The sequence below is a fragment of the Gymnoscopelus microlampas genome (genome assembly GCF_963454915.1).
Source record: "Gymnoscopelus microlampas genome assembly, chromosome: 16".
In the NCBI taxonomy this organism is placed as follows: domain Eukaryota; kingdom Metazoa; phylum Chordata; class Actinopteri; order Myctophiformes; family Myctophidae; genus Gymnoscopelus; species Gymnoscopelus microlampas.
Window position 1 is genome coordinate 31,204,925 of NC_139953.1, and position 24,149 is coordinate 31,229,073.

The 24,149-nt window shown below is 41.0% G+C and overlaps 1 protein-coding gene across 1 annotated transcript in view; it reads right to left on the bottom strand.

The window, feature by feature from the left end:
* Positions 1-594: 594 nt before the first annotated feature.
* The window catches only part of ryr3 (ryanodine receptor 3), a 167,156-nt gene continuing 143,601 nt past the window's right edge, over positions 595-24,149 (bottom strand). Inside the window, exons 83-107 of the mRNA XM_084081907.1 lie at positions 24,083-24,149; positions 23,433-23,509; positions 23,170-23,243; positions 22,177-22,191; positions 21,004-21,084; positions 20,791-20,879; positions 18,659-18,787; positions 18,119-18,223; positions 17,680-17,761; positions 16,063-17,339; positions 15,887-15,960; positions 15,639-15,804; positions 15,400-15,486; positions 14,272-14,493; positions 12,672-12,802; positions 12,364-12,406; positions 11,462-11,589; positions 9,965-10,025; positions 9,486-9,632; positions 8,248-8,382; positions 5,440-5,596; positions 4,741-4,805; positions 3,974-4,074; positions 3,797-3,848; positions 595-1,969 (exon numbers count right to left, since the gene is read on the bottom strand). The exon at positions 24,083-24,149 is cut by the window's right edge and continues 13 nt beyond it. Coding sequence (XP_083938033.1) covers positions 1,874-1,969; positions 3,797-3,848; positions 3,974-4,074; positions 4,741-4,805; positions 5,440-5,596; positions 8,248-8,382; positions 9,486-9,632; positions 9,965-10,025; positions 11,462-11,589; positions 12,364-12,406; positions 12,672-12,802; positions 14,272-14,493; positions 15,400-15,486; positions 15,639-15,804; positions 15,887-15,960; positions 16,063-17,339; positions 17,680-17,761; positions 18,119-18,223; positions 18,659-18,787; positions 20,791-20,879; positions 21,004-21,084; positions 22,177-22,191; positions 23,170-23,243; positions 23,433-23,509; positions 24,083-24,149 — 3,661 coding nt within the window. The 3' untranslated portion in view covers positions 595-1,873. The remainder of the gene's footprint in view (positions 1,970-3,796; positions 3,849-3,973; positions 4,075-4,740; positions 4,806-5,439; positions 5,597-8,247; positions 8,383-9,485; positions 9,633-9,964; positions 10,026-11,461; positions 11,590-12,363; positions 12,407-12,671; positions 12,803-14,271; positions 14,494-15,399; positions 15,487-15,638; positions 15,805-15,886; positions 15,961-16,062; positions 17,340-17,679; positions 17,762-18,118; positions 18,224-18,658; positions 18,788-20,790; positions 20,880-21,003; positions 21,085-22,176; positions 22,192-23,169; positions 23,244-23,432; positions 23,510-24,082) is intronic.

Genomic DNA, 24,149 nt, shown 5'->3' on the forward strand with positions numbered 1-24,149 from the left:
AAATAAGAACTGTGTTCCAAAAATAAACAAGTGACCCCGGCGGTTTGACTCTTATGGATATGAAGCATCAACTGATGGTGAGAAAACGATAATGTTACTTCCGCCGAATTAGTTATATTTTCGGCAGAAACAGACTGTATCAAATATAAGTGACTGACTATCATAAACGATACAGAACCTCCTCCCTGACAATATCGCCGAGATAGTTTGTTTATTTTTGGACCACAATTCTTATATGAGACGATTCTATGATGACCCAATGTTATTCTCCATAGCGAAATTACTTTACGAACCTGGGGATGAACGAGTGACGTCAGGACTTTGGTGGTCTATAGCGAAACAAAAACAAAAAATCTGTTATTTTCACTGCGCGACAAAGTATAAATGAGGCTCAGCAGTCCATGGACAGAACACATCTGGTTTATTGCATCGGTTACTTTATTCATTTCAGCCCCCTCATCAAAAGAAATGCTGTTTACTAAAGCTACTAGATACATACAATGGCCATACAATAGCATATAACCAGTTTGTCTCAAAGTGTTCAATAAATCCTTTGAACCCTGGTTTTTTGTTGAGGTTTTCTTTTCCTTAGCATGTGGTTTTTCTTTTCTACTGTGGAAAGATGTGCAGGCAGGCAGGACACCACAGCTAACAAAACCAAACTAAGCAACATTTACACAAAGATCTTCTAGATTTTATACAACAAAGTATTGTTTTTTTATTGTACTTAAAAGCCACAAAACTTGAGCTAAATATCGTCGCAGTCGGGCAGAAACCTTGTATGTCCAAAACCGTTTTCAGAAAATGGAAAAAATAACCTGTGCTCCAATGGATCTAATGTAGTTATTATTTAGTCACAAGCTCAAATATTTATAAAACCCACAGACAGACTGAACCACTTTAAAACTGGTGCCCATTTTTTGGGCAAGTCAGCAAGTATAGGCGAAAATTTTCATTTTTGCAAAAACAGCAAATCTACAAGCTTACAGTGCATCACTTCACAATGTGGTGTAAGCTTGTAGACGGGCTATTTTCACAACCTTTGTGCGACACTGTCATATAACGAAGTGGGGCAATTAATTTACAAAAAAACAAGAAAATTAGATATGGAGATCAAAGGTTTCAGCCCAGCAGCGACGTTATGCGTGTAACTAATCCAGTACTAGATCACTACAGTGTGTCAGGAGGGACAAAAATGTTTTTTGCATAGTTTCTCATAAGGCACGTCGGCACTTGATAAACATCTAAGTCAATCAACTCTGGAAGAACTGAAGCATCTTCAGTGATTCCTCTTTTCATCCAACAGATTTAGACCAGCTTTGTTGAAAAGGCAGAACAGGTCTTAACTCATATCTCATTGTATGTAATTGGATCATCGTTACGATTATTGATTATTACCAGCAGCACGCTTCCATTCAGTTTGTTTGGTAAGAAGTTACAGTAACATCATGGCATTCATCGTTGTGCATAACCAGACATTCACTCATTATGCTGTAACCCTCCACATGTAACAAATGTCTACACACAAGGTGTGCAACAGGGTCAGGGGTTAAGCAAGTGAGAAGGCAATGTGTTGTAGAGTCAAAAGAACCATTTTGCATAAAAGAGCGCAGGTGACCGTTTTCAGTAAGAAGGAAAGAGGACTTCGATGCCTGCACACATACAATGTACAACCATCGTTTATCAGTCTTGAGATTATATATTCTTGAAATAATGTTCCGTTTGAACCGTTAAGAAATTCTAAAGAATGAGTTTACTTGCTGCCGCTCAACACCACGTAGCAGCAGAGCAAAGTCCCGCCAAGTGTTCAGGTTCGGTGTTCAGCGTTGAATGTAGATAGGGTGGTTTGGGGCGGTAGGCAGCGCGGCCCACTCTAGCCCAACTGGTCCTCATACTGTTTGCGGAAGCAGTCTCCGGCAGGGAAGAAGTCCCAGCATCTCTCCTGGTACATCTTCCACACAAATGACTCCTACAGGGAGAAAAGGACAATCATTATTTCTTTGCTACACAAAATTGTATGCACATCCAGAAATGAACTTGACATGAATGCATGCATGGAAAACTAGAAAAAGTGTTCCTCGGAGCACAGGTCTCCGCCAGGTCAGGTAGGTTATTGTGGCCTCCTGGTGGCACTATAATAGGCCAATGTGAAAAGGGTGGGCTTTCTTCCTCGGCCTAGTGGGAATGTGCATGCATTCATGATTTGAGGCATCTTGTTGCAGAAATGTGTATTGCTAAATTAGACCTGCTGGTGGCGCTATAACAGGGCAATGTGAAAAGGGTGGCATTTCTTCCTCGGCCTAGTGGGAATGTGCGTGAAAACTTTCACGGAAATCGCACGCTCAGTCAATTTTGTTCAAAACGGACCAATCCTGCAAACTTTGGAAGCCAACCTTAGCCAATCAGGATGGAATATGAAATATCGGACAGATCCGTCTTGATCAGATGACTATAGAGATACTGTGTACCGATTTGCGTGATGTTTGGTTAAAATCTGTAGGAGTAATATCAAAAAATGGATTTTGCTCAAATTTTCGTCCTGGTGGCGCTATAACAGGCCCATGTGAAAAAATCGGGCAGAGGTTCTGAATTGGCATCCAGGGAGTGTGTGTGCACAGTTTCGCAGCGACCGGGCCAACGGTGCCGGAGATTAGCTGCTCGCAGACAGATGGACACACGGACGGACGGACAGGGGGTAAAACATACTCTCTCGCCAGGCCGAAAGATAAAAACACAAATGTAAGCAGAGGTAAACAAATACCCACACAGTGATTCTTGCTCCAGGTAAATGTTTTTGAGCAATGTTTCAACCCACATCAGGTTGAAATGTCGCACAAGTAAAGATCACCATGGTGGGTTGAAACATTGCATAATGTTGCTGTCGGGCAGAAACCTTGTATCTCCATATTTCATCTTTTTATGGTCTTTTATAAACAAATGACCTATTTTATATTTCGTAGGATAGTGTGACGTGTCAAACAAAAGTAGTAAAAATAGACGATCTACAAGCTCACAACGCATTGCATTGTGAGCAGGACACGGTCACACACACAGTCGCCTAGGAAAACAAGGAAGTGTTAATCAAATCGAATACATTTTCGGATACTGCATTGTCTATTTCTCGCTTCAAATGTAATGTTTAGTTGTAAATGACTTTGTGCGTGTGTTTACATGGCTGTCATGTTGGATACAGCACAAAATCAAGCAGCGCAGCAGGTGCTCTGAGACTTTGATTAGACAGTGGTCTGTTATTGAGCCCATCGGTCATTATCCAGAAATAACACAGCTGAATTCAGTGATTGACCAATCAGAAGCAAGCATTCAACCTAGCCTTGTAATAAAAAGATGAAAAGTATTAAATGTGACTACATTGGATCGATTGGTACACAGGTTATTTTTGTCAATTTCCTGAAAAGTAACAGTTTTGGACATACAGTACAAGGTTTCCACCCAACAGAGAATGACAGCATAAATGCATTGTTTTCCCTTTGTTCTCTTAGATCACAAAAGCCCACAGTGGACTGTAGTGTTTATTTTAAGACTAGAAAAGCTCATTATGGCCTAGACCGTGGCGTCGCGGTCTAGGCACCCTGGTTGCAAATCCTTAATAGCAGTGTGCCGCGGGTTTGCGTCCCGTTCCCGTCGGCCTTTCCTGCATGTCTTCCCCCCATCTCTCTCCCCATTCTTCCTGTCAGACTACTTTCCCTGTCCCTCTCCAATAAAAACAATAAAAAAATACCAAAAACAAATCTTTTAAAAAAAAAAGAAAAGCTCATTATGAAAGCCTGTGACGTACCTGACCCGTGTGTTCAGTCTCATCCTTATTGATCAGGTACATCAAGAAGAACCTGGAGGAATGGAGAGTTGTTTTGAGACACATTGGTGAATAATGCATGTTATATTTAGAATTCACCTTCATCTGGTTTCATTTTGAATCATTTTACAATAGGTAGGTGCTCATGTGCATGCTCACAGGTAGTTAGCGAGGTTGTGCTCTTGCAAGGTGTGGGTCTCGAAACCGTGGGGCACGCGATCAAAGTAGTCATTCCCGATGCCACAGATGAAGCACTTAGTCTGGGAAAGATAACATACATTTCTTTTTAACATTTTGAACAAAGCAGCAGCAAAACTTTATTTTTCAGACACATTTTCATTACTCGCCCTGATTCTTCCTTCCCTATCCTCATATTATTGTATCGTTTTCCCTTGTGGTATGGCTGGAAAATATATCAATATCAGGATATAAGACTAGATAGCATTTGGATATCGTATTTGTGATGTCTTTTCCTGGTTTTAATCACTTTGGCCTTATTTTATAATTTTTTATAGCTTAAATATCAGCTCTACAAACATATGTGTTGTGAGCTTCTTCTAGATATATATTTTTTTTTATATTTTGAGAGATATGGATTTTGTTCATATTGCCAAGCCCTACCTAGTGGGGTCACCTCCTTCAGTATGAATCATGCTTCATCTGCTTGGTTATTGGATTATCAATTGCTGTTCCTTTAGACTCAGTGATGACTAGATAGGATGCAAGTAATGTTGCTTCTATGAGATGGTCTTTTATGAATATAAACAAAGTGATTCTTCGTGCAGTCATCACGATTCGTTTAATTGCATTGTTCTTAGTGTATAAAGGGTTTCACGATGTGGCAACACAAAAATACATGCTAAAGTCCATGAGTCTTATCTGTGCTGGCAAAAGGCACGGTCCTCCGTTTGAGACTTGAGGCTTACCTCCATGTCCTCCTTCACCTGTTCCTGCTGGTCTCTCAGCTCACCAAAGGCGTCGATGATCAAACCTGTGGGGGGGTTGCAGCAGCCTGTCAGAGTAGCTTTGAACGAGACCCTTCTGTAGCGCAATGGCTAGCCTCAAGCCAATTGTATCTTACTTACCACAGTAACTGGAGTAATAATTTATACATACAGTATATAATAGACGATCTACAAGCTCTGCAAATCTGCTATTTATATATCACAGAATGTTCGGCCACCTGTTATGACATGCCCAGAATAGTGACGCTAGGGTTTATGTGATTAAAAACCCCTGTCTCTGGAACCCTTTGAACCCCCTGCTGAAATATGTCAGAGCCTGAATAGACCCCTATGTTGGGTCCCTGTCAGACGGACCTCCACATTTTTTGTTGTAAACCACTTGTTTCTCAATGTCTGGTCAGGGGCCTACCAGGGGTTCAAATGGACCACGGGTCTGTAACTCTGAGTGAACAAATGGATTTTTTCCCCCTTTATCATTGGGAGCCCCAAGTAAAATCCTAAAAGTGTCCTAACTCTCAGAGTTACAGACTCGTAAGTATCCCTCTGGTGGTCCGGGGACCACACGTTGAGAAACAGTGCTGTACACCATACACGGATCCAGTAAGACGTGAGTGTTTACATGACACAGGGGGGGGGGGGGGGGGTCACGCAGACACGCACCCTGAATAATGGCCAGGAGGATGACGATGACAAAGAAGAAGAAGGTGATGTCAAAGAGGATGCGGTAGAGCTCATAGGGGTCTCCCGCCGGGTCCTCCAGCTCGTCACCGATGCCACCTCCGGCTCTCACACCCACGTACATGTGGAACAGGTAGCACTGGGGAGGAGAAGAAAAGAGAGCCACGTTTAACACATTAAAACCGGGAACGCATCTGTTTAACCACTTAACCCATTATTTTATACTTTGGCTATTCAAAAATAGCAGATCAACAAGTGCTTGTAGCTCGTTGTAGATCTCCTTTTTGAAAAATCGTGAAAATGTGTGCAAATCTTTGAAAATATATAAAAGCAAACATTTTTTAACTCAAATCTTTGCTTCTGGGGGGGGGGGGTCTCTGGAACAACATATTTTTAGATGTGGCGTCCGCGGCCCAAAGACATACTGTAATTTTGGAGGTCCTTGACATGAAAAAGTTTGAGAACCACTGATATAACATAAATCTTTCAGAAAACTGTGGAGGATTTAGAAGACATTTGTAGAATCGGAACCTCAGGCCTTAATGAGTTAATATGTTTCATTCACCAGCGGTGGCGCTGCGTTGAGCCATGTTCTGAAAGCAACGAGATCGATTGGGAAATGGATTGTTTGTGCCGAGGTTTGAATGAAGATCAGGGTCAGATGGTTAGTCACCTCCTGAGCCACTGAGCACAGCAGTGGCTCAAGAGTTAGTAGAGCAGCCGCTTGGGGAATCAGAAAGGTTCCTAGTTCGAATCCCCGGCTCCCCCTGGGTTAGTGTCCTTAAACAAGACACTTAACCTCCAACTGCTGTAATCCTCATTGTAAAGCACTTTGTATAAGAGCCATTCTACCGAATTGGTTCAAATTCAGAGTTGGAAATTGTGTGAAATTTTAATTCTATTTTGGAAAGACTTTCACCATATTCACGTTGCACCAGATCTAAGGGACACATATTTAGTAAAAGTACAGTCAATTATCATATTGTATTTTCATAATCTTTTGGAATATCTTTCCTCTCCCAAAATGTGTCACTACCGAAACATGTAGAATTACCTTAGAATAAAGATACTTATATGAATGTATTAATTTATTTTTTCATCCTCCCCTGTACAGACTATTTCAAAAAATGAATGTAGGTGGTTTCTACAATTAAATACATTAAAATGAATATTCTAACTGATTTTTTAATATTGAATTCTTAAGATTTATCAAAATTAAATGCTACATTTCTTTGTAAAATGTATAAAGTTGATTATATTGATTTCAGAATTAACGATAGTTGAAATTACACATACACCTAACCAATCATTATCATAAAATATTGGTTGATAACTCACTATCTTTGATTTTTGACAAAATAACTGGTACCGAATAACTTTCGGTTGTGACTGCACTATTTCGGTAGTGACTGTATTGTTACGGTAGTGACCATAGTATTTTGTTTACAAGGCTGTGCCATAGTCACTTAACTCTTTTTGCTAAACATTCATTGTTGACATAACACATACACCTAACCAATCATTATCATAAAATATTTGTTGATAACTCACTATCTTTGATTTTTGACAACATAACTGGTGTTTCGGTAGTGACTGTATTGTTACGGTAGTGACCATAGTATTTTGTTTACAAGGCGGTGCCATAGTCACTTAACTCTTTTAGCTAAATATTCACTCATAACAATGTTATGAGTGAATATGTTTGCTTTATGTTAGAAATATAATGAAAAATTATCAATAAAATATAGTAATTCATTATTGAAGCTGTTGATGTCTCAAAAGCATGAACATCCAATTTTGTCACTACCGAAACAATGATGTCACTACCGAAACTTTAGCATAATGTTTCGGTAGTGACTGTTTTGGTAGTGATAATTTTAGCTAGTTTTAAGCTTAACTCAACAATGCTAGGCAAGACATGGCTTGCAAACACAGCTTTGAGCAGTTGTACATGGATAAAAAAAACCATCACATTTGAAGTAAAACCCAAAAGGAGTTTATAATTGCAGAAATGATGTGTTCGGTAGTGACAATCCTTAAAAATACACACTGATTTTCAGACTTTAAAGACATTTAAAGACATTACTTCTGACTGAAGTAAACTAGCTACTCACCAGGTGGCCATGATGAACAGGAAGTCTATGTCATTTCTTAGTGAAAAGTGTGGGAGTGTGGCTAAAACCAGGCTCCACCTATGGACTAAAACTCGTTGTGTTTCGGTAGTGACATGAAAACACGGGACAGCTTTTTTATATAATGTTTTTTAATTTAAAGAAAATCCACAAAATCAATCTTAATATTTCAGCTTCTCTTTAAGATAAATATAAAGGATGTATTTAAAAACAAAATGTAATAAATTGACAAAAATCATTTAGATTGTTTTCATGAATTGAAATTTAGGAGTTAGGGGTTGGGACAGCCACCTCCCAATATGAAGTAACATATAAAGTATATTTTTTATATATTCCATTTTGTTCTATCTCAATTAATGTATTGTGATTAAATAGATCATAAGATGATATTAGTACACATGTAAGGTCTGACTACTTAATTGTTTTTTAAAATAGTTTTTTCTTTGTGGGACTGTGCAAGTTCAACCAATTCGGTAGAATGGTCCATAAAAGGCTCTAGTCTATATAAATGCACCATTCACCTTTTTTTTTTACCATTTACTTTAGTGCTCATTAGAATATCTGGAAGGACTAATCATTTTGCTTAGATTTATTCACGCTCTTCATTAGTCTTAGTGACTTTGAGTAAAGTGAGTTCAGAGCTTATCGGAGGACTCACCGTCATCATGTCGTCACATTTCATGTCGGGCTCGTCCTCGTCCTCACTCTTGTTGTAGAACTTGCGGAAGAAGTTGAAGGCCACTACGGTGTAGAGATAGACCACCACAGCCAGAAGGCCCACCGTCAGCACAAGCTATGAGCAGAGAAAACAACCCTGTCAGTAAAGTCCAGGCTTGGTGCCTCATTGAAACAGGCAAGAGGACCAACTGTACAGTAAAATCCTGTGTTAATTCGTTTTCATTCAGTGTTTACAAACTCTTATTTAATTTGACTGTGTAGTAGGGCACTCTGACAGCAATGGCTTTGGGAAGTAGATGTGGGAGATTGAAAGGGTTGCATTCTACACCTAAGACCCCAAGGTGTGAATCCATGTTAGAACATGTAACCTAGTAGACGCTGGGATGTCTGTCACTGCTCACTGAGCAGTTGTCTTGTCCGCCTCCACAGTGCACATTTTAACCACATGAACCCTAGCATCCCTATTCTGTTGCAAACATTCGGCCAAAACAATATCTACAAGCTTGCGACGCGTTGTGAGCTAGTTGAAAGGCTCTTTTCCACAAAGAGATTTGTGTAGAGGGAAAAATGGAGCAGACCTAGTATAAAGCCCTTAGAGGACAAAACTTAAATACAACAAAGTATTTAGGGTTTAAGTTTATACTACTGAGTTAAGTGGATTTCAACCAGTCTTTTGCAAGGTTATCAATTGGTAAACCTTCCAGTTGCACACTTTGCTTCAACTATTTCATTACCATCACCTCACCCCACTACAGGTGTTGTTTGTTTTTAGTTTTATACTGGTGTCTTTATTGATTTGTTATATTTTATTTATATTTTTCTCCTTTTATTCTCTTTGTGCTCTCTAGGTCTGTGCACTGTACTGATGTTATATGGTTGTCCTGCACTGTCCTGTATGTTGCCATACTGGCAAAGCTGTGTAATATCTATTCCTCCTCAAGAGGCATACAAGGTACACAGCTTTGCCAGAGGCCCTCTTGGCCAGTCCACAGTCACACGTAAAAGAGACTTGGTCTCAATGTAGTTAAATAAAGGTTAAATAAAAATGTGTCACAAAAGTCTGCACACAAGTGATGAAGGAAGAAGGGAGGTAATGATAAAAGGGGAAGTTGTTTCCGCAGAGATACGAGTCATTCCCTATTCCCTGGAATACAGCCTGCCCCGGACCGTACTGCTTTGTCTCCCTCTGGTGGTGGTGGTCAGGGGTTCAATACCCACCTGTTTGCCGTTGTGAGTGACAGAGGACAGGATGGTGCGGAGTGGCTTCAACACCATGGCGATGTCCAGCAGGTGGGCGGCAAAGAAGAAGTTGTTGAAGTGTCCGAAGGTAGACATGCTGGTGTACCAGATCAGATACAGGAAGTACTGCAAGAGAGAGAAAGGCTTTGTTATTGTGTTTGCTTTGTATTCAGTGAATGTTGTGGTACATAAACTATTTCCATTGGCAGTATTTGCTTTATTTAGATAGGAAACTGTGATCGGTCATGTTTAAATAAAGGTGCCACTTAGTATTTACTATACGCAGGTTAATAATATAAAAGAACACTTCTCTTAATGGAGTCAGTCATCTACTTGTAATCCTTAAAATACTTATATATATATATATATATATATATATATATGATTTCTTTCTTTTATGTTGCACTTAAAACAGAATTATAAAGTTCTTCACAAGGAAGAAATGTGGATTTACTTACATTGTCTGTCAAAACCACACCCATTTTCCACCAGTGGTACTTGGTATCGATGGAGCTCAGCCTGTTCAGAAAATAAACGCTTGTGAATTAACAGCAATGTTCTGCTATCACTATCATGTCACTTAGGCATTAAAATAAGACATATACATATATATATATATATATATATATATATATATATATATATATATATGTATATGTACAGTATATATATATATATATATATATATATATATATATATATATATATATATATATATATATATATATATATATATATATATTTAACTTTAAATCCAGTCTACAGTTACAAGTTTGTTATGGAACAGTCTACTCACTGCCATTCGAGCAGTGGTGGAAATAGCAGATCTACAAGCTTACAACGTGTCGCGATGCGACACGTTGTTAGCTTGTAGATCGGCTATTTTCAAATAGCCTCGGTATAAAATAGTGCTAAAGTGGTTAATGTGTGTTTTATAATGTAATAATTTATATCTGCAAAGTAACTAGGAACTAAAGTTTTCAAATAATTGTAGTGGAGTAAAAGTACAATATTTGGCTCTGAGATGTAGTTGAGTAGAAGTAAAAGTATAGACAATTGGAAATACTCCAGTAAAGTAAAATTACCTCAACATTGTACTTAACACATCGGGTGCCAGCATTTTTTCATAACAACTTACCGTGGGTGCCAGCATTCTCCCCATTGACTGCGCTTTACTGTTTAAAGCTTCCGCGTGCGTTACAAGCAAATCCACGCAAAAAAAAAACCGATTCATGTTGTGCCATGAGTCTGGCTACAGCCTGGAATCATAACATTTCCCTCCGCGAGTTACAACGGGGGGGGATCGCGCATCGCGCATGACCGGTTTTCCCCACAGGAAACAGATTCGGAGATATAGGCGTTTCAAAGTAGGAAATAGACAGGAAGCGGATGGGAAAAAAAAAATTGTTTCCGGTGAGCGATCTGGCACTTCCTTCGCAGGATTACAATGGGTGCTCCCAGAGCTGCTCTAGCCCCGCCCGCGCGGAGAAAAACAAAAAAAACAAAAAGACTAAACTCACGGTTCAGACCGTGTTCGGCACCGAAGCGGCGGAAGCGCCACTATGTAAACACACGGTTCAGACCGTGTTCGGCACCCGATGTGTTAAGTACAGTACTTCAGTAAATGTACTTTGCACCACTGCATTCGAGACGGACCAACTTTCACTCGTTTTAAACTCAACGTAAAAGATTGGTTACTAGAACACCAATCATGCGAGGATGTATTAAAAAATACTTGGCTCTGGGACTGACCACCGTTTTTGTTTTTTTGCGATTTATTTTTATTATTTATTGTGTCTGATTGTATTGATATATTATTTTGTATGTTACCCGTTTTTATGTTGGGGACTACGGATGAAAATTAGCATCTCTTGCTAAATCCTGTGTATTTTCTAATATATATCTGCGTCTAGCTGTAGTTAAACAGTGTGTGAGTTGAGGAGCTCATTTCTAACCAGGACAGCAGTGAGGCCTCCTTCTCCACAGTCTCTACAGTGGGGTCAAAGTCCAGTGCACTCTTATCCAGGCCCAGCAGCTCAGCGATGCGTTCAGCACCATACATGTCACCATACTTGTTGATCACCTGCACCAAGTGAAGGATAGAAGAGATCAGCGTCATAAAGTCATAATGTAAAGAACATCTATATTTATATATACGTGGTTCTCAAAGAGGGGTCCAGGAGGGGGCTCCAAATGGACCCAGTAGGTCTCTAACTCTGAAGAGTGTACAAATGGAACCATTCCATTTCTACACTACTGTACTGACAAGACACTGACCATGATACGATACTGACAGGTTTACAACATTTTTACTGCGTTTTCCATTTTGCTGATTTGATTGCATTTCTATGTTTTTATAGGTGTTTCTATAGGCTTTGTATAGCGTAGTGGTTCTACAAGCAAGCGCGTCAGTAAATGCAGTACATGTGGTTTCAGAGAGTTACAAGGTTCTATAAATTCATTGTGAAAAGTATGTTTAAAAGCATGTACTTTTGAATACATAAAAGTAATTACTTTTGTACTTTAACTTACAATTTTGACTGAGCTACTTTGACCAGTACTACTAGTAATATTTGACCAAGAGTATCTGTACTGTGAGTACTGGGATTGAGTACTTCGTCCACCACTGTATATAGAATGTTGACACTAATGGGGTTTTGTCATGTTTAAATCTTCCATCGAGATTAAGCAGTTACTGTAAGCTGTTTATCATGCGTCTAGTCTGACACACACACACACACACACACACACACACACACACACACACACACACACACACACACACACACACACACACACACACACACACACACACACACACACACACACACACACACACACACACACACAGACTCACCTTACGCTTGACAAACTTGTCCCAATAGTTGCTGGGGAAAGACCTACAATGGAAGAGGGGAGATAAAGAGATAATTGAGCAACTCAATTATGTAATGACTTGGTCATTTTATAAAGGAACTACTGTATACACCCCACAGCATGTCAATAATGATTTGAACTTTGCATTGGAAGGGATTTCTTCCAAAAACAGATACTTGACATTTTTTCAGGCATCATAACAAAGTAAGAATATACTGAATATATGGCAATTTAAGTGACCATATTTATATACCAAGTGTTGGGTGAAGCAGTGGAACAGTGACTCACGGTGTGTTGATGACCAGTCTGTCCCACTGGCCCTTGATGTCGTCTTCAGATGGCTGCTCCGTGATGTAGAGACCGTCAAACTCCAGCTTCCTGGCAATGTCCTTCTCCCTTTTGAACACCACCAGAGGAACCTAACACAGTGAGGAGATGTAAGACAAGCTTCATCATCTTCAACTTCATCCTTTTGAACCCTGATGAAGGCCCCTGGCAAAACGTGTTTTTAAAAATTCCTTATTCCCTATTATCTAACTATATAAATGGCGACCGACTTCCGCACCCTCGGTGAGGACACCCCACAGCTCTGTTATCGAATAAACAACGCACCGCCAGACCACATGTCGCCAACTGACTCGCCACGGCGGCCGCGCTGAATTTACGCGTCGCGTAGGGGACATCTCATTGCTCACTACACCTTTTCCACCGCGCAACATAATTAATTCTACTCACCAAATGTCGGACAAAACGGAAGGTGAATCACTTTCGTACCGTTTACCGTGCACACCACCGACACCGAACGCCGACGGGTTTCGCCGAAACAACACGAGCGGCCGCCATTGCACTCTGCCCATCTCCTCCACAACACCACACACGCAGCTCCTTTGCTTCAACCCCCCCCCCCTTCTTACGTACCTCCTTTGTTCCACCCAGGCCGTTACTTTCACTTCACTCATGTCTCGATCACAATATGTCCGTCCTTCACGTGCCATGTTCATCCCGAACACACAAACAAACAGCGACAGCCACAGCACAGCACGTTGCCCAGGCTAATGTGGTAAACAAACCGTTCTAGGTTCATGACACCAAAGGACTCGACAGTGATGTCATCATTATGCAACCCGGAAGTACAAATACCAAGGATACGTCAGTGATGTCAGTCGGGTTGCCAGGCATGCCAGGTTCTCTGAAAACAAGCGCCAGAAACAAGCAACCACCTTCATGCCAAAAAAAAAAACACCGTAGGGGTCCGCAATGTTCCAGGGGTGTCCCCGCGCGTCCCAACACTCCACAGGGGGTCAGTGGACCAGCAGGGGGTTTTCCACAGTTTTACTCCGGCGATTTGGGTCCCCCAATATACACGCGGCCACGCTGGGCCCCGTGCGTGGCTGGGGTTGAGGGGGGCGTAGCCCCCCGAAACTCTAGTGGATTAATAAAAGATTTTCTACTTGAACTGAACAGAGCTGTCTTGGACCTTTAAATTCACTGCCTTATTTTTACCACTGTGATGCCTACAAAGGAAATTAACTCTTGTCCTTCATCCTTTTGGGGTATGGGATTAGGATTGTGTCAGAGAATACAGATATAAAGAAAGGGCCGCCCACAGCAAGCACTATAACTACATCGTTCACCGCTGTTGTCATTAGAGGTTTGCGGACTCTGCTATCCACTTGATGGGATGATTTTTAAAACTGTATTTTCATAGTTATAGTGATTAGTGTGGACAGTCATTAAGGAGAAGGACAAGGGTAATGAATAAGGGGACATAACATGATGTCTTTTTATTACCCAGGAGGGATTGGATGTACGTTTTCATGTGATGGACAAACAGAAGATCAGGATAATCAGACTAGATGTGGATCTCAGACGTCACGTGTGTTCATACCTTCAGTAAGTAGTAGCCCAACAAACAGAGTAAGGAGATGAGGGTGTGGGATATAGCGAAAATGCGCAGAGCAGGTTTCATGTAACCGGAGCTCTCCTGTAGGACAAACTCGTCCATGTCAAACAGAGTGTTCACTTCATCCGTTTCGTCGGCAAGGGTCCAAGGGTCATCCTCCTCGTGTATCTCGTCGTATAACTCCTCCTCCTCCTCGACCTCAGTGACCTGCGGAACAGAAACCACACATTTAACCACTTAAACTCCATCTACTTTGTTGACCGGGTCCCCCCAGGGGTCTGTCTATACTTGGTCCCCTCCTTTCTTCAGAAGATTAGCCGATCGGGAGCTTGCAAATCAGCAATTTTCAACGAATGTTCGCTTATTTTCACTGGATTTTCATCTATTGTGATGACATGCCCAGAGGGATGCCCTAGGGATGCCGAGGTTCATGTGATTAACCACTTGAGCCTTTTATACTTTGTCTTTATCGAATAGGGGAAATAGCCGATCTACAAGCTCACAACACATCGCATCACATTTTTGGTGTAGTCATGGACTCTGACCTGAATTTAGCTGCAGGAAGGTTTAATCATCATGATTTAATGTCAGTGTATTGAATCACAAATTCAATACACTGGCATTAAAAGAGACGACAGTAATTCAACTAACTATACCAACTGTTCGCTACCAACTTGAATGGATGTATTTTCGCTGTCCGATATTAGCGTTGATGCAAATGTTTTAGATATGCCTACTGAGCATGTTTTAGGTCATATTTAATCAAAGGGCTTCACAAGTCAATACTTACAGTTTGGATTGTTAACATTAATCTGTGTATTTGCCCACAGCCAAACAGAAGTGTACTGTGTGTGGTCTTTTACAGAACTCTGTAATGATTGTTGTGCGCTGCACTGTATTGGCCTGTAAATATTTGCATGGTTCAGTTGTTGGACAGGTTATTTCCCCCTTTGATCACACAAACAAACAAAGGAGTAGCAAAATGATGTATATGGATTATTTGGTGTTATTAATCATAAGCATAAGCTCAATTTAATATGACAGATACAAAAAAAGCTATATGGTGAAGTTTGGGAATTACTGGTCTACAGAACACTAGTGCCATTTTGTTACCTTGTAGAAGAGAAGAATGAAGTTGATTGCGAAACAGATAAACAGAGCCAGGAAACGAAGGTTGTAGAAATTACGAGCCAAGGAGTTCTGCAAACACAAGCACAGTGATGGTCAGATGATCAATTGATGTTTGTTTCATTTCACAACATTAAGCTAATAAATCAGATTTATATGTATGAACAAATGAAAATAGAAAGAGAGACAGAAATGTTTAGGTTTCTTTTGCTCCAGCTATTTACCACTATCTTGCTGACGACCATTTGCAGAAATGCAATGATGTAGGACATGATCGTTGCTGATGGCTCCTCATTCGCTGGCCCAGCTTCAGCCTTGGGTTTCTCCTCTGCCACCGGTTCCTTGGGCTCCTCCTCCTTTGGCTTATCCTCCTTCTCCTGGTGCTCCGTGCTTTAGGAGTAAAGGCAGATTTTACATCCTGGTTTCATTTTGTGTGAGGCTAAATTATTTTCACTCAGTAATTTTCACTCACTCTGCTTTCTCTGGTACGGACTCAGGCACCAGCAGATCAAATTGTTTGGATGCAGCAGCAGCAGCAGCAGCTTTCTGTGTGTGTAGGGGTTGGGGAGGGCATAAGAAAAATGTATGTGTTGTGAGGGATTGAAGATGACGGAATGTCACAGATCATGCAAATCTTAAAATACCAACCTTCTTTTGCTCAGCAGGGGATTCGGCTAACTCTGAGACATCGCCCAGTCCGGCCTCTGATGCATGTTTCCCTTCCTTCTTGACCGGATTCAACAGGTCCATCAGCATGTCCGAATCCGCCTTATCGCCCGGTGGTGCCATGGCTATGTCCATGCCCCCAGAAGACTCGCCAGAATCCCTTTTCTCACTCTCCATCACGTCACCGTGGATGCCGAACTGCGTGGGGTCAGGCATGTTTCCCAGGATGTCCGTCACCTTGATGTTCTTGGCGCCCTCGACCAGGCCCCCGCCGAACATGGACGACCAGATGAGGTGGAAGAAGCCGAAGATCAAGCCATAGATTCCCTTGAAGAAGCCTGTGAAGAGCATCCAGAAGAAGGAGAAGAAGCCCACGATCATCTCCTTGATGCTCAGCTTCTTCATCTTCTTGTACCGCTTGCGCATGCTGCCGATAGACAGAGCGTGGCGGACTTCCGAGAACTTTGCCTTGACCGAGCGGCAGGCGCTGGTGAAGGCAGAGACGGACTCCACCTCCTCCTCGGCCCCAGACAGCTCCTCCAGGATGCTGTGGACCTCCTCCTCCTCCTCCTCCTCAGGCCTCTCGGGAACATCCGGCTCAGAGATTTGCGATGCCAGCTGCATCTCAAAGATGGTGTCCTCGCAGAAGTTGACAAACATCTCCATCTTCTCACTCTCGCCGCCCTCGTTGACCACGTCGAAGATGAACTGCCGCTTGGACTCCTTGACCTGCGGCTTCTCCCACTGCTCACGACTTGACTCGCTGATCTCGAAGTACACACGCTCGATGCGTTTGGCGCTACCCATGATCTCGATGCGTCCCAAAAAGGGCTCAAAGTAGGTGAGCATACTCTCTGCCAACTCCAGGAAAGGGGCGAGGCGGGCGTCGTGTGGCATATGCTCTGACAGGTTAGTCAGCAACACGGCCACATTGAAGCCGATTTCTTTGGCAGGCTCGTGGAACCGCTCCACAAACTCCTCATAGTTGAACATGTCGTTCTCATCGGCTTCCGTGCACGAAAGCAGGAAGTCAATCTCTGACTGGGTGTACTGCATCTGGCTCTCCATGGATTTCTGGAACTCCTTCTTGGAGATGATGCCCTTGTGGTCGGGGTCGTACTCCCTGAAGTTGTCGGAGGTGGTCATGTCCTTCAGTTTGAGGAACATATCGAAGAATTTGAGGATCATCTCCACGTTGTTGGATGACTCCACCAGAGTGTCCACCATTTGCTTTCCAATCATTCCATTCACCACGTTGCCTATGGAGAGAATACGCAGCCTTGTGGGTTTGCCTTTAATTTAGCATTTCATATAAAAGCTTTGGCTCAGAGCGGTCACCTTTTAATTACTGCAGAACAATTAACTAACTGGTTTATGAGTTATTTCCAAAACAAGTAATACACCATTGCAAAGTGACACACCATAAACAATGTAACACAGACGCTGTCACAATCAATGCTGAAGGGAAAGTGAAGTATATCAAAATTCATAAATTATAAATAATATGTATTTTTAACAAGAACTATTATAAACCAGATATTCCCGCTCTCTCCCGTTAAATATCTTGTTTTAGAGTTTCATTGATGGCCTCATGCTTACCCTCCAGTAGTGACAGCATCATGACGATCATGTCCTTCTGCAAATCCATCAGTTCCTTCAACAGCTCAATCTGACTGGAGTCCTACCAACAGATCACAGAGTATTCACAAAAAAACATTGTCATTGAACATGCAATTAACAGCTTTCAACCTGATATCCTTTTCCTTTTTCCTTTTATTACTTTATTACAAAATCATATTGAACGTCTTTTTTTATGGCAAGGCTCTGTAAGAGGTTCTGTAAGATCTACAAGCTCACAACGCTTTGAAAGATTTGGAATAATGTGGACCATTTTAAATAACCTTTTACAAACCTTCTCTTATGCAGGCACCTTCCCTTACACAAACTCTTTTCAGATGGGGGTGCGCTGCCAAGTACATATCAATTTTGGGGGTCCTCCTTCACACACACATTTTTGAAAACCACTGTCATACTGTACCTGAGATAGCTTCATCTGCATGTTGGCGAATACATGCAGGAAGCCCACCACTGCATCCCACAGTCTGCTGTGTGCCAGACTTTGCTGGTTTCCAATACACGGGCCCTGGAGAGAGCAAAGGGGAAACGAGCAGTGGTGTAAAGTTACTAAGTACATGTACTCAGGTACTGTTTTGAGGTATCTTCAGTATTTAACATTTGTAATACTTTCACTTCTACTCCACTACATCTCAGAGGCAAATATTATACTTTTACTCCGCTACAATTATTTGAAAACTTTAGTTACTAATTACTTTGAAATTCACAATGCGTCGTGATGCGACGCATTGTGAGCTTAAAAAAAGTTTAAAAAAAGTAAAACATGTGAGTACTTTTTCCACCACTGGATACAACAAGGAAATAACTGTACATACACAGCAGCAAAGATCAGATCAGAATCATAGTTTGGATTGTTATAAAAGGTGGACATAAGCCCCAGTGTGGACATACACCAGTTTGTTTCAGTATGGCTGCTGGTGGATACATGGCACTCGGGTGTTACCTGAATATACTCAGTCAGTGAGTTGAAGATCTGCTTGGCCACAGCTAAAGCCTTGGCGAAGTTGACCTGTCCAGTCTCATCAATGATGTCTTTCCCAGAGTAGTACCAGTAGAAGTCACTGATAGACTCCTAAAGAGACAGGATCATGTTGGATTTACCAGATTCAAGCAGCAGCTGTCAGGCAGAAACCTTGTAACTCCATATATATTGCCCCCCTCCCCCCATCCCCCCATAAATTAATGCCCTACTTCGTCATACACTGCACTATTAAACTATTGCACTATTTTAAAAAAAACAAAAAAACATGTCCAATGGATCCACGCACTGGATTCATTGGACTCTTTTCCCCCCCCATTTCCTGAAAAGTAACGTTTTTATAGTCAATAATAGTGTAAAAAAAAAAAAAGGAATATTAAAGGAATAGTTTAGGAACCCCTAAAATTACTTTTTTTCATGAAGACTTGAATTCATGTATATATTTTAGCCAATAATTTGATGACCGGCAGCAGTTCCGGTAGGAGACATAAAGAGTCTCCTTTGTGTCTCCTACCGGAACCGCTGCCTACCGGTCCGCTGGTCATCAAATTATTGGCTTAGGAATGCGACAAAACAACAAAATATCCATGAATTCAAGTCTCCATGGGGTGACTAATCAATACAAAAAAAAAAGAAGTAATGTCTTCCAAAGTCTGAAAATCAGTGTGTATTTTTAAGGATTGTCACTACCGAACACATCATTTTTGCAATTATAAACTCCTTTTGGGTTTTACTTCAAATGTGATGCTTTTTTTATCCATGTACAACTGCTCAAAGCTGTGTTTGCAAGCCATGTCTTGCCTAGCATTGTTGAGTTAAGCTTAACTAGCTAAAATTGTCACTACCAAAACAGTCACTACCGAAACATTATGCTCAAGTTTCGGTAGTGACATCATTGTTTCGGTAGCGACAAAATTGGATGTTCATGCTTTTGAGACATCAACAGCTTCAATAATGAATTACTATATTTTATTGATCATTTTTCATTATATTTCTAACATAAAGCAAACATATTCACTCATAACATTGTTATGAGTGAATATTTAGCTAAAAGAGTTAAGTGACTATGGCACCGCCTTGTAAACAAAATACTATGGTCACTACCGTAACAATACAGTCACTACCGAAACACCAGTTATGTTGTCAAAAATCAAAGATAGTGAGTTATCAACCAATATTTTATGATAATGATTGGTTAGGTGTATGTGTTATGTCAACAATGAATGTTTAGCAAAAAGAGTTAAGTGACTATGGCACAGCCTTGTAAACAAAATACTATGGTCACTACCGTAACAATACAGTCACTACCGAAATAGTGCAGTCACAACCGAAACACCAGTTATTTTGTCAAAAATCAAAGATAGTGAGTTATCAACCAATAATTTATGATAATGATTGGTTAGGTCGGTGTATGTGTAATTTCAACTATCGTTAATTCTGAAATCAATATAATCAACTTTATACATTTTACAAAGAAATATAGCATTTAATTTTGATAAATCTTAAGAATTCAATATTAAAAAATCAGTTAGAATATTCATTTTAATGTTTTTAATTGTAGAAACCACCTACATACATTTTTTGAAATAGTCTGTACAGGGGAGGATGAAAAAATAAATTAATACATTCATATAAGTATCTTTATTCTAAGGTAATTCTACATGTTTCGGTAGTGACACATTTTGGGAGAGGAAAGATATTCCAAAAGATTATGAAAATACAATATGATAATTGACTGTACTTTTACTAAATATGTGTCCCTTAGATCTGGTGCAACGTGAATATGGTCAAAGTCTTAAAATTAAAATTTCACACAAATTCCAACTCTGAATTTGAACCAATTTGGTAGAATGGCTCATATACTTTGCTGTACGATGATGCCTACTGTATAATGACATGTCCAAAATAGGGACGGCAGGTTCAAATGAACCTGTTGTTGAAAATGACCATGTAGTGTGTGTGTGTGTGTGTGTGTGTGGGGGGGGGGGGGTCTGTGTGTGTGTGTGTGTGTGTGTGTGTGTGTGTGTGTGTGTGTGTGTGTGTGTGTGTGTGTGTGTGTGTGTGTGTGCTAGCGTGCACGTGTGTGCGTGTGTCACCTGAAGGCGGAGTAGATAGTCAACAGTGCTGATAATGATGTTGACCGTTGTTGTATTCCCTGTTTGAGTTCTCAGGAAGTTCTGGAAATCTAACGTGAACATAAGAGACACACTCAGTAATTATAGATGCCCAAGCGTGAAATGCCAAATACGTAGACAGCTCCTTTCATGTGAAGTGTGTGGATTTCGGGATATTTTCAAAATTGTTCTCACCTCCGTTGTGCCCCTCACAAAGAAGTTGCAAAAAACGGAATAGGTCCTTCGTAAACTCGTCGTTCTGCAGCACCTTGGTGCCTTGGGAGATGGAAGATAACAGTGAACGCTGCTCTATTATTCGAACATGTTCATGGACATTTATAGATGCCATCGCCATCATAACATGGTGTAAAATAAGAAATGAAACTCCACCGGTCTGAGACGCGCAGCACAGTCAGGGGGTTTCATGTTCTCATTTTAGATGTCCACGGGCCTTTAGATTGCAGGTTCGAAATCTGAATCCAAAATGCTGATAGTAAGAAAATGCTCTGATATTAATCGAGTGAATACACCAGGACATTTCAATAAGCTGGGGTTAGCCTGGTAACTTTCACATGTAGCAGAATGTTGGCCTTACGAGGAGAAAACAATGAGGTGGATCTTTTCAGAAAGGCGTGATTCCACTATCCGCTTTGATGCCAAACGGTAGTCCATTCAGTAGGGCTACACCATGTGAAAGTTAGAAGTGTGTACAGGAAAACCAGCTTTGTGAAATAGACCCCCCCCAAAGTCCAAAGCAAGCAAAAAACGCTTTGCTTGTAAGGGGCTGTGTCCACCGAGGCGTTTCTTTCCTGAGTGCAGTGTGCTGTATGTTTCCAATTGTTCTATTCTGCGCTGCACGTTCACGTTTTTTATCAGGTCGCTTTGACCTGAAATATTTTCAACTCTGGCCGCTTGGATGACAGCACATTGCGTTTTCAGATGGGGGAAAAAAAACGGTTTGGTGGACACACGGTCTAAGCTGTGGATAAGACTTACAAACCTTTGGTCAAATATTTGGGGAGATGATGTTGAGAGCTTTGAGAGCCCATGTATTTTGGAGTAATAAGATTTGCATTAGTAATGTTAACATGAAAGAAGTGAAAACTGTTACCACATGGACAGGTAATGGATTGCGGAGAATCCATTTAGTATCTACACTCTACTAAGCAGTCACAATGCATCTTGCGTCCCTGTACAACAGAGTCGATCATTAATGCATTTGGTTAATGCATTTGGATACGGTAGGTGGGGTAGTTGAAGGGCAGAGCTATATTGAATAAAGCATGGAAGAGTGGGCCACAAATGATGGTGGACACATTCAGGGTGGTAGCATAGGCGCATGAGGATGATCTAAAGTTTGCTATTTACCCCGCTCACTTCGGTCTGCCATCGATGTTTTTTTTTAAATGACGGGAAGGAGACAAACGAACAATAGACGCAGACATAAGCAAAAAGAGAGATCATTGAATTACAACATGAGAGATATGAAAGACAGAAGGACAACATCATGCAGTTAAGTAAAAGAATAGTTTTCAGGAAAGGGGGTGGGTGGTAATATTAGAAAATGCTGTTCTGAGCTTATGTTATGACGTATTTTAGCATGTGATGAGTTCCGAGCTGTGAGATCAATTATAGGTCAAAGGCAAATCAAACTCCCTAACTGTAAGAAGCGACAAAGGATATCAGTGAAATGTTAAAGACAGCACTCAGTGGAAATGTACAGCAAGAGTAGAGAATGAAAAGCCAGACTTTCATTTAATGGTGTGTGTCTGTGTACGTGTACGTGTACGTGAATGAGTGAGTGAGTGAGTGAGTGGGGGGGGGGGGGGGGGGGGGTGTCAAGGTGGCATGTCCTGTGTCCTCTGCTTCAAGTACTTTCAGAGGCCAATCAAAGACTCCTGCTCTGTGAAACAGGATACGATTAGGCTCTGGGATTTGAGGTTGTTAGAATAGTGCGAATGTTTTTTTTCTTCTTAGTTTTAAAAAAAATCTATATTTTTGGGCCTTTATTGACAGTATATAGTAGAGCGAGACAGGAAACAGGGAGAGAGAGACGGGGAATGACACGCAGCAAAGGTCGTCGGGATCGGGATTCGAACCCGCAACACGATGTCAGGCTGCATTAATAATAATAATAAACTTCATTTGTATAGCACCTTTCATGACATGAAATGCGGCTCAAAGTGCTTTAGAGAGCAAGAATAAAGCAGAAGTGCTTTACAGAAAACACATACATAGACATACACATGTCATACATTATAGTACAAATCATTTAACAATAAAGCAAAAAAAGAAAAACATAAAACATTAAAATAATAGCAAAAAAAAGCTTATATATGGTATGCGTCCATCTTCACTTACTTGAGCCTTCTTCACACACCATACCCAATCCCTCTGCTTTGTTCTGCCTCTCAAATGCATTCAGGTCCAGGACACTGCAGGGAAAATAGACAAGCGAAATACAGGAGCTGAAATTAGATTTTGTTTTTATATGTTCTCTTTTGTGTGTGTGTGTGTGTGTGTGTGTGTGTGTGTGTGTGTGTGTGTGTGTGTGTGTGTGTGTGTGTGTGTGTGTGTGTGTTGTGTGTGTGTGTGTGTGGTGTTGCTAGTTCACAGTACTGTACCTGCAGGACTGCATAAGTCCTGACAGACTCTTGAAAAAGCCTGCGTCTCTTTTCTCTTTCAGGTAATCAAGCATTTTCTGCAATGTGGAGAACAAGGACAATCATTAAACAAATGTTCACCAGTCAAAATGCCTAGATTAAACTTAATAACTTGGTGTACTGTACATGCCTTGTCCAGTACAACCAGTACATACTACGTACAACACTATGTGCACACAAACATGGGCTTTCGTCTAAAGGAGCACCTGTGTTTGTACGCCAAAGCAACTAGATGCTGTTGCATTCACAGGATTTCTTAAGTGAACAACAGATAGAGCTTTGATGATTCAGTTATCATAGCAGCACCTCAGTAAGCAAGAAACACAGACACAGGTTAACCACTTCAACCCTAGCATACCTATTCTGGGGGGAACATTTGCCAAAAATAGACGATCTAAAAGCTCACAACACATCGCAACATGACGCGTTGTGAGCTTGTAGATTGTTATTTTGTAGATCGTTATTTGTCGTTATTTCTAAAGAGATTTTGTGTAGAGGGGAAAAAGAGAAGACCAAGTGCAGAGCCAACTCAGGTCTAGTTCATTAAGTATGGAAGGTTTAAGTGGTTGAGAGTAGAGATATAGAAGTACTGTAGAAGGTGTGACGCTGACCTGTTGAACTTGCACGTTGCCTCCATTTAGGATGGAGATACCGAGTTTGAGGGTGCAGGTCACCATG